General features: G+C 39.1%; 1 protein-coding gene across 1 annotated transcript; it reads right to left on the bottom strand.

Annotated features, from left to right (window-relative positions):
• Positions 1–1,023: 1,023 nt before the first annotated feature.
• Positions 1,024–6,249, bottom strand: LOC108779784 (uncharacterized). Its single transcript, XM_018547290.1, has one exon. It carries the CDS (start codon positions 6,247–6,249, stop codon positions 1,024–1,026), a length of 5,226 nt encoding a protein of 1,741 aa, XP_018402792.1.
• Positions 6,250–10,534: the final 4,285 nt, after the last annotated feature.

Below are 10,534 nucleotides of genomic sequence, written 5' to 3'. Positions count from 1 at the left end.
TATATTTTTTTCTTTTTCTTATATATTTTTTTTTTGTATAGTTATATATATATTTCCATTGTTATAATATAATTATGCTTTAGTAGAACTAATCTTAATGCTAGGGTTAGCGGAATGATCAATTATAATAATTCTTATTAGCTAGATTAATATTTACATTGAGGCGCGTATTTCCATCAGGTTCATCGAAATATGCTTTTCGAATTTTGTTTACGTGCACTATCCTAGCGCAGTTTTCTCGTATTTTAAGTTTTACATTTTCGTTATCAAGCGTTTCAATAATTTCATAGGGGCCTACGTATTCGCTATCGAATTTTCGTGTCTTCCTTTCGTTAATTAGGAAAACTCTGTCTCCTATTTCGAAATGTTGAACATTTAATTTCCTATCATAATAATATTTAGACTTTAATTTCGCTTTTTCTAGATTGATTCTAGCTTGTGCGGGCTTGTGCCTCTATGCGCTATGTGTAGCGCTATTTTCTCTTATGAAAGCCTTGTGGCTCAAGTATTAATTGGCTATGCTTGATGCAGCGTGTGATAATGCTCGAAGGACCAGTGTTGGCAAGAAGCAACTCGAAAACATAGTTGATAATGATACTTATTTATTCTTATTAAACTCATGCATGTGCATGCTTGACAAGCGTAGAACACAGAAGGTGAACTAGTGCAAACTTAAACGACTATATAATAAGCGTAAAGAAAAATCATGCTGCTGCATGCTTGGACGAAAACGAACTAGGAAGAAGAAGACGGAAGTGGCGAACGAACAGATACGGAAGCGAACGAACGCAAACGAACGCAGAAACGAACGCTGATAAGCGAACGCGGAGGAGAAGGGGAACGCAGGTAGCGCTCTTTTCAGAAGGAGGGAGCGTGGCAAAGCGAGCGAAAATACAAAAGTGTAAACGTGCATAGCGCGTACAAACCGCCGCCCTTGAAAGCTTCGGCTTTCAACAAATAATGTTATGTTTACGCAATTCAAAAGTACAAAATAATAGTGTAGATTAATGAAATGATACGAGCTTAGTTACTGTCAAAGGGAAGAACGCATAATCGTGTAATGGGACGCTTATAAATGCCAGACGATGTGCGAATTGTGACTGTACGAACAATGTTGTCATTACCGGGATGTAATTCGACGATTCTAGCGAGAGGCCAAGAAAGAGGCGAAGCAGAATCCTCTCTTAGAAGGACCATCTGTCCGATATGTAATGGATTTTCCTTAATTGTCCACTTATTTCGCTGCTGGCAATAATGCAGATATTCCTTTGACCATCTTTGCCAAAAGTGTTGACGTATTTGCTCCACCCGTTGCCAACGAGAGAGCCTAGTAATCGGGATTCTTTCCAATGATGGTTCAGGGTACGATGTCAATGGTGCTCCGATTACGAAGTGACCTGGAGTAAGTGGCGTAAGGTCGGCCACGTCAGATGAAACGGGTGTGAGAGGACGCGAATTAAGAATCGCTTCAATTTGGATAACTAGTGTTTCTAGCTCCTCGTATCTTAGATGCGCCTCTCTAGTAACTCGATAGAGATGACGTTTGGCTCCCTTGACGGCAGCTTCCCATAGTCCACCATGATGGGGCGCTCTAGGGGGTATGAAGCGCCATCTGATTCCTTTAGAGGACACGTAGTTAATAATCTGTTGATGGCTTTCTTGATTTTTGAACAATGCGGCTAGCTCGTTTAATTCTCTTTGAGCTCCTTTGAAATTTAAGCCATTATCCGAATGAATGATAGTTGGGCATCCTCGTCTAGAAATAAAACGCTTTAAAACATTAAGAAATGCTTTAGTGGATAAATCAGTTGCTAGTTCAATGTGAACAGCTGTTGAGGCGAAGCAAACAAATATTGCAATATAACATTTTAATAGCTTAGAAGTTTTTCTTAAGCCTTCTTTATAGTAGAGAGGACCCGCGTAGTCGACTCCGCAATTTTCGAAAGGACGCTCGGGAATTGTGATCCTGGATTCGGGAAGGTTCCCCATTAGCGTGGATGCCATCTTAGGTGAGCTTCGAAAGCAAACAATGCATTTGCGAGTAATTTGTCGTACAACGTCCCTTGCAGCTATGAGCCAATAATTTTGTCGAACAGCAGATAACGTGGCGTGGGGCCCTGCATGAAAGTGTTTCTCGTGCTCGTGTATGATGATGAGACGAGAAAACGGATGATTTCCAGGCAATAGAGCTGGATATTTGGCATTGTACGGGAGATGCGATAATTTGAGTCGACCTCCTACTCTCAGAATTCCTGCTGCATCGATAAACGGATTTAATCGTACGATTGGGCTATTTTTGTTAAGATTTTGTTGTCTGGAAAGCGAGTCCAATTCCTTAGGAAAATGCAGTCTTTGAACTATTTTCAACAAAATCTTGATGGCGTGGTCCGTTTCATCAGGAGTTATGACAAGAGTTTTATTGTTAGCAGATTGTAGCTCCTGATCAGGCTTGATTCTTTGTTTTAATTTGTTGAAAAATCTAAAGATGTATGCTGCGATTCGAACAAGTTTCATGAAACTTGAGAAACGCTCGAAAATATCAAAGTATGGCAGCGTAGCAGTAGCTGATGTGATAGCAGAAGATTTGTATTCAGGTATATCTCGTTTGTTGATAGTGAATGGAAATTGAGGCCATTGCCCCTTGTCAAGTTTCAGCCAAGCGGGCCCCGACCACCAAAGATGCGCATGTGGCAATGCAGCCGGAGATATGCCTCTGGATAAAAGATCAGCTGGATTGTCCTGACTGGATACATGATGCCAGTCTTGTATAGTGGTTAATTGTTGGATATCGCCAACACGATTGGAGACAAATGTCGACCATGTACGACTAGATGATTGCAGCCAGGCTAAAACTACGGTGGAGTCGGTCCACAGATAAATAGATGTAAATTTGTGAGTAATACGTTTCAAAATCTTGTCGGTGATCTGAGCCAACAAGAGGGCTGCGCATAATTCCAAGCGCGGAATTGATAAACTCTTGAGTGGAGCTACACGGTTTTTAGAGCAGAGCAATCTAATTGAAATGTTTCCGTGAGCATCAGTGGCACGTAAATAGATGCACGCGCCATAAGCTCGTTCACTGGCGTCAGAGAAGCCATGGAGCTCTAAGTTGATATGTTCACTTAGCGCGATAGCGCGTCGTGAAATAGTCATGTCTCTCAAAATTGGCAACTCACGCTCGTAGCGTTTCCATTTAGTGGTTGAATCCAAGGGAAGAGCTTCATCCCAGCCAATCTTGAGGAGCCAGAGTTGTTGAATAATGATTTTAGCAATGACAGTCGCAGGTCCAAAAAGTCCGAGAGGATCAAAAACCAAAGCGACTCTTGATAGTACTTGCCTTTTGGTAGGCGTAGCCAAAGGTGGCAGACAGGAGATACTAGAAAATTGGAAGTGATCATGGGTGCAGTTCCACACAAGACCCAGTGTCCTTGTTTCGCATTCCTTGTCGGAAGATAGTACGAATTCCTTTTCAGGATTGGAAAGTTGATCGTCTTGAAGATCAGGTACATTAGAGAACCATTTGCGTAGCTCGAAACCACCTTCAAGAAGCAATTGCCTTGTCTGAATCTTGATGGAGGAGGCATCTTGTAAATTGTCAGCGCCGGTGACCAAGTCATCAACATAAAAGTCGTTTAAAACTGTCCCGGATCCAACGGGATACTTCTCAGAGTTATCCTCAGCTAATTTCCTGAGCGATCTAATGGCTAGGAAGGCAGCAGATGCTGTACCGTACGTGACGGTCAGAAGCTCGAATGTTTGAATGGGTTGATCCGAAGAGTCACGCCAAAGAATGCGTTGCAGAGAGGTTTGATTCGGATCGATTAAAACTTGTCTGTACATCTTTGCCACATCTGCAGTCATGACATATCTGTACATACGAAATCTTATTAATATTGAAAGCAGATCATCTTGTATAGTGGGGCCTACCAATAATGCATCATTTAACGAGATTCCAGTGGTTGTTTTGCAAGAACCATCAAAAACCACTCTTAGTTTGGTAGAAGTACTCGTTTCTTTGTATACGGCATGATGCGGTAGGTAATATGTTTGGCTGTCATTATTTGTAATGTGAGTGACCTCACGCATATGACCAAGTTGTATGTATTCTTGTATAAATTCTTTGTATTCTGCATGTAATTTAGGAGAGGTAACAAAGCGTTTCTCTAAACATTTGAAGCGGCGAGTGGCTATTTCCCTTGATTCACCGAGTTCAGATAGCTTGTTAGGTATGATCGGTAGCTGGACCACGAAGCGTCCATCGCTGTTGCGTTTGACAGTGTCCTTGAATAGATTCTCGCAAGATTGGTGCTCTGGAGAAAGAGTTGAAGCGGATATCGAATGATCCAATTCCCAGAAACGACTGAGAGCATGATTTAAGTCTTCTGTTACAGCTAAACAACTGATGATTGAAGAACTGGAGTTACTAGGAATACTTGATGTCGGACCAGATAAAATCCATCCCAAGAGAGTTTTCTGCAGTGTTGGTTTATTTCTAGAAGGTTTAATTTGACCTGCGCAAATGAGCTTCCAAAATATCTCAGCGCCGATTAGCATGTCAATGTCAGCGGGAACATTAAAATCAGGATCGGCCAATTTTAAATTATTTGGTATAGTTATATTCTGTTTGGAAATGAATTTTTGAGGCAATTGTTGAGTAATTTTTGGCAAAACAACGCATTCTATCCTCTCGCTAAAATTGTTGAACCGCGATTTTATGTGAACGACTGTCGCTTGATTGGCTCGAATGTTAGCATTAGTTACACCTGAAATAGATATCTCTATTTGCCTTTTATTGAGGTACAATTTGTCGGCAAGACTCTGCGTAATGAAATTCATTTGTGATCCGCTGTCTAACAATACACGACACGAATGGATGTGATTATTACAGTCAAATACATGAATAATGGCTGTTGATAATATAATTCCTAGAGATTGATAAGTAGATAAACATTGTGTTGCGACTGGCTTCGCAGAAATTTCTGTATCGGAAGTCACAGCTGTTTTCGCATTAGACGACTCGTTAGCGTCTGTTGTCTTTGACAAATGTAAAAGTGTATTGTGTTGACCTTTACATTTGCGACAAGAGCTTGAAGTGCAATTTTTAGCTTGATGAGAATTAGATCTCAAACAGTTTAGACATAAATGAACCTTCTTTGCAAAGGCGATTCTGCTTTCTACTGGTAATTTGAGAAACGTTTCACAATAGTAAAGCGGATGATTTTCCTTACATTTAGGACAAGATAAATTAGAAGTCGCGAGATTAGAAACCGAACAATTCTTTGCCTTTGCAAATTGATTGATTGAGGATTTGCTAGAAATTGCTTCAAGCGCGATGCAACGTTTTGAAAGAAAATCAGTCAGTGATTTTAGTGTGGGAATTTCCATATCAGGAATGCTTGTTTCCCAAGCCTTGGTAGTAACCGTATCAAGTTTCGAAATTATAAGATGAACGATTAAATCGTCCCAAGTATCTGTGGGTCTTCCCATGGCTTTGAGAGCGCGCAAATGTTTTAAAATTGTATCTAATAATTCACGTAACTGAGCATGATTTTCTTTCGTTACTGGAGCAATTTCGAAAATGGCCTTGATGTGCCTTTGTAATATCCACCGTTTGTTGTCAAATCGTTCCTTAATAGCGTTCCAGGCATCCTTATAATTGTCGGTGGTAGTTTCAATTGACTTTATTATTTCAGCGGCCTTGTCCTTGAGGGAAGATCGCAAATAATGGAATTTCTCTATCTCGGATAAATTTTGGTTGTTGTGGATTAATTGTTCAAACATATCATGGTAAGAATACCAATCCTCGTAGGAACCTGAAAACACTGGAAGCTCGATTTTAGGTAACTTAACATGCGCTTCCCTGCGGGCAGACGAATTAGCGCCTGGCGTGCTAAAAGATCCCGAAGAAAGCCTAATGTTATGTTGATCAAAATGCTCAAGTAAGGATTCACAGCGTGAGATTACGCTAAAGTATGTTGATTCGAAGCTTGCTCGGTGTTGCTCATGTTGAGCGTTTAATAGATCTAAATCTTGAGAAGATAAATCTTCTTCATTCTCAAGAACCTCTATTCGCGATTGTACTACGTCGAAAAGATTCCATAATTCCAATATTCTTTTTTTGCGTTCAATAATGTCATGGCGCGATCCATGATTCGCGTCAAAGCTTTCTATGGCAGACTTGTGTCGGGTTAGAGAAGCCTTTGCGGCTGTGCGTTTAGTTTTGGCCTCGGTCAATGATATCGAATCCATGCTTATGATTCTTACGTTATCGTTAGTGAATTGAGAATAATGCCCTTTATTGTGAAAGGAAGCGCATGCGTGTGCATATGAAGATATACGTATATGTGAGAACGTATGTGTAACGAAGTTTCGAGAAATGAAAAGCCAATATGGCGGTCAAATGTGAAGACGCATGCAATATGGCTATCTTACCTTGAGTGAATGAAACAATCTTACCTGAAGATTACTTATGCTTGTGCTTGTTGCTTATGAGCACGCTCGAATGAGAATTTGAATGAATTTCAGGTTATACCCTCTGTATCGCTGGGACGGATTCCTTGTTATCCTGTATCCGGCTCGAAGGACCAAATGTGCGGGCTTGTGCCTCTATGCGCTATGTGTAGCGCTATTTTCTCTTATGAAAGCCTTGTGGCTCAAGTATTAATTGGCTATGCTTGATGCAGCGTGTGATAATGCTCGAAGGACCAGTGTTGGCAAGAAGCAACACGAAAACATAGTTGATAATGATACTTATTTATTCTTATTAAACTCATGCATGTGCATGCTTGACAAGCGTAGAACACAGAAGGTGAACTAGTGCAAACTTAAACGACTATATAATAAGCGTAAAGAAAAATCATGCTGCTGCATGCTTGGACGAAAACGAACTAGGAAGAAGAAGACGGAAGTGGCGAACGAACAGATACGGAAGCGAACGAACGCAAACGAACGCAGAAACGAACGCTGATAAGCGAACGCGGAGGAGAAGGGGAACGCAGGTAGCGCTCTTTTCAGAAGGAGGGAGCGTGGCAAAGCGAGCGAAAATACAAAAGTGTAAACGTGCATAGCGCGTACATAGCTAGTTGTTGAATGTCAGAAATTTCGATAAATAAATCTAGTAAATAATGATTATAAGTGTCTGGTTCTCGTTCGCGGTTAATTCCCGATGGAGTGCGTGCAGGTGTACCAAATATTAATTCATGAGGAGTGAATCCGGTACCTTCATGTACTGATGTGTTATAAGAGAAATTTGCTCTTTCAATTAAGTCATCCCAGTCTTCTTTTCTGTTGATGAAACATTTTAGGAATTCGGTTAGTACATGATGTGATCGTTCTAGTGACCCGTTAGATTGTGGATGAAATGCGGTGGTTTGCAATTGTTGTATTTGAAATCTTTTTAAAATAGTTTTCATTAAGCGACTTGTAAAATTTGTTCCCTGATCAGTTAGTATGCTCCTGGGGCATCCAAATCTGCATATAAAGTTATTGATAAGAGCTACAGCAGTGGTTTCGGCTGTGGCATCTATAAGTGGTACGTAAATCGAATATTTTGTAAGAAGATCCTGCATCGTTAGTACATATGCGTTACCTTGAGCCGTTCTAGGAAGTGGGCCTACTATATCTAGCGCTATTTTATCGAAGGCTCGTCCTAGTGTGTCTGTTAGTATCATGGGTTGTTTAGTTTTGCGTCTTACTAGTTTTTGTATTTGACATGTGCGGCAGTGCCTTATGTATTCTTGTATATGTAATTTTAAATTTTTCCAATAATATCTAAGTTTTATGCGGAGGTATGTTTTAGTAATGCCCTTGTGACCACCGGTGATTGATTCATGGTTTTCTTTTATGATTTTAAGTCTATCTTTTGGCAGAGGTATAGGGATAGGGCCGTAGCATACGGAAATAAGTGCAGATTGTTCCGAGAAGGTTTGTTGGAAACAAGTGAGAATGTCTTTCCACGTGATTAAATCTATACTGTCTATTTTTACAATACTAAAGGAATGTAGGTTTAATTCGATACTGACATCTAATAATGAAGAAAAGCATTCGTCTAGGATGTTTTTGTCAAGTCTTGTGTTTGGGCTTTCCTTTATTGGTAGTGCTATGATATATCGATTTGAATTTGTAGATGGAAAAACTCGAGCTTGTCCTAGTGCTAGATTATCGAGTACGGGTAATTTATTTGCTTTTAATAATTCGTGTGCACCATTATCTATTGGTTGTTGGTTTAAGGTAACAAAAATGATGAGATTGTCGTGTCTATTTATGAATAAGGTGTCCGTTTCTTTAATAATGCATGTATTATTATTGAATGAAATTTGTACTTCGTCTTCGTTTTCGTTATCAGTGAATATTTCCGTTATGATGTCGTCGTCAATAGATGGATCCGGTACTTCCATATGCTCGTCGTCGGGTGCGCGAGGTCGATGGAATGACAAGGATTCTAATTCTAAATTGATTAGTTTTGTAGGTGTGATATTATTTGTTATGTCTTCAGTGTCTTCATTATTGGTTAATTCGTCGTCGCTATCTGGCGCGGGTGATCGTTGTGTGTGCGACCTTAAATTATAACGAGATTTTGGTGTGTTCGGTATCGTAGTTAGATTAGGTTTTAATGTTTTATCAAAGAGAGTTTCTAATGTGTCAGAGTCTGCTGTAGAGTGTAAAGCATTTTTATCAATATCTTCTAGTTGTATCATCGTAGAGTCATTGTCGCTGAAACTTATATCTTCGGGTGATGCAGGTAAAGAGACAGTTGAGGGTGAGACTGATTCATTAAGTTCTTCGATTTTCTTGTTTCTTAATTTACATTGTAATCGTGTAAAAGGGCGATTATTCTTTACAGTTGATTGTTCTAAAGTTTGTTTTACAGATTCTTCTTCGTCTATTTCAAAGAAGTCCTCTATGTCAAAGGTTGGATCTTGTTTATGACGTTTTTTCTTTCGAATTGCTAGTATTGGGAGATAATTAATTTCTGAGACAGGTATAGGGTTTCTGGAAAGCGCGTCGGCATTACTATTACAAGTGCCAGTTTTATATATGATTTTGTAATTATATTCTTCAAGTTTCAATCGCCATCTCATCAATCGAGACGTTGGGTCCTTTACGCGGTGTAACCATGTTAAAGGCTGATGATCAGTTACAAGAGTGAAAATACGTCCATATAGATAAGGTCTGAAGTGGTTGGTGCAGTAAATAATTGCGAGAAGTTCTTTTTCTATAGTTGAATAATTTTTTTCTGCTTGATTTAATACTCTGGATGCGAAACTTATAGGAAGATCTTGACTTATGACTCCTTGACTCAAGACACCGCCTATAGCGTAATCAGAAGCGTCTGTGGTAAGTATAAAATTTTGATCAAAATTTGGATATTGTAAAATAGGGTCTTTGCAAAGTAATTCGCGTAGTGTATTAAAGGCTGATTGTGTTTCTTGATTCCAAATAAATTTATTATCCTTCTTTAGTAGGTTTGATAACGAACTGGCTATCCTGGAGAAGTTCGGAATGAATCGTCTGTAGTATCCGGCAAGGCCGAGGAACTGACGCACGTTTTTTAAGGTCTTAGGGACTGGAAAATTCTTAACAGCTGAAATTTTTTGTGGATCTGGGCGAACACCGTCTTCGCCGATTATGTGCCCGAGGTAAGTTACTTCATGTCATAAAAATTCGCACTTATCTGGTTGTAGCATTAGATTGTTGGTGCGTAGTCGTTGCATTAATTTATTACTTTAAAATAATATGTGTAGAAGGGCTACGAGCCAAGAAACAAATAATAAAATATTTTTAATAATTTTGAAAAAACATTTTATATAAGAACAAGAATTAAAAGTAACAACAGAAAAACGCAAACAGAAGTAAGACTGATAATTAAAATATAAACAATTAAAATATAAACAATAAAATAAGGGACTAATGATTAAAATATAAACAATAAAATATATAACAGACGTTTCGACCTCTCTTAGGTCATTTTCAATGTTTAAAACGTGTAAATTATTTTAGAACATTATGCATTACATATAAAATTTTAAAAAAAAAAGAAAAAGCTGAAATGCGAGATAGTAGCATTTTTTTTGCGATGTTTTACTTCACAAATTAATGTCGTTGTTGCGAGTATTAACATAATTGTGTAAGAGTTACAAACTTTAATATAAAGATGTCGAGCTTTTAATAAGTCCATGAATAATCCTCTATTTTTCATCATTGTCAGGTATACTTTAAGATCGTATTCGAGCAGAGTGACGCACTACAACTTGTTAAAATTACTGACTCCACTCTGCTTCGGTCTTCTCATATTTATTGAGGTCTGCGACCTTCTAATTCGGCGCTTCTCGTCAGCGTTCCGATAATCGGTCGAGGGCGTGATCGCGTAATCGCGTCGCGCTCGCGGTTTTAATATTATAATAAACTTATTTCGCCGCGCGTTCCGGTAATCGGTCGAGGGCGTGATCGCGCAATCGAGTTGCGTTCGCGATTCGTATTATTAATTTATATTATTCTTAATATATTATTTCTTGGTTATGGCGCAATTGTCACT

Source organism: Cyphomyrmex costatus, unplaced genomic scaffold (genome assembly GCF_001594065.2).
Source record: "Cyphomyrmex costatus isolate MS0001 unplaced genomic scaffold, Ccosl1.0 scaffold614, whole genome shotgun sequence".
NCBI lineage: Eukaryota > Metazoa > Arthropoda > Insecta > Hymenoptera > Formicidae > Cyphomyrmex > Cyphomyrmex costatus.
The sequence above is the reverse complement of the archived record's forward strand: the minus strand, read 5'-3'. Positions and strand labels throughout refer to the sequence as shown.

Coding starts and splice junctions, on each gene's coding strand:
- LOC108779784 (XM_018547290.1), bottom strand. CDS start 6,249: ATGGATTCGATATCATTGACCGAGGCCAAAACTAAACGCACAGCCGCA.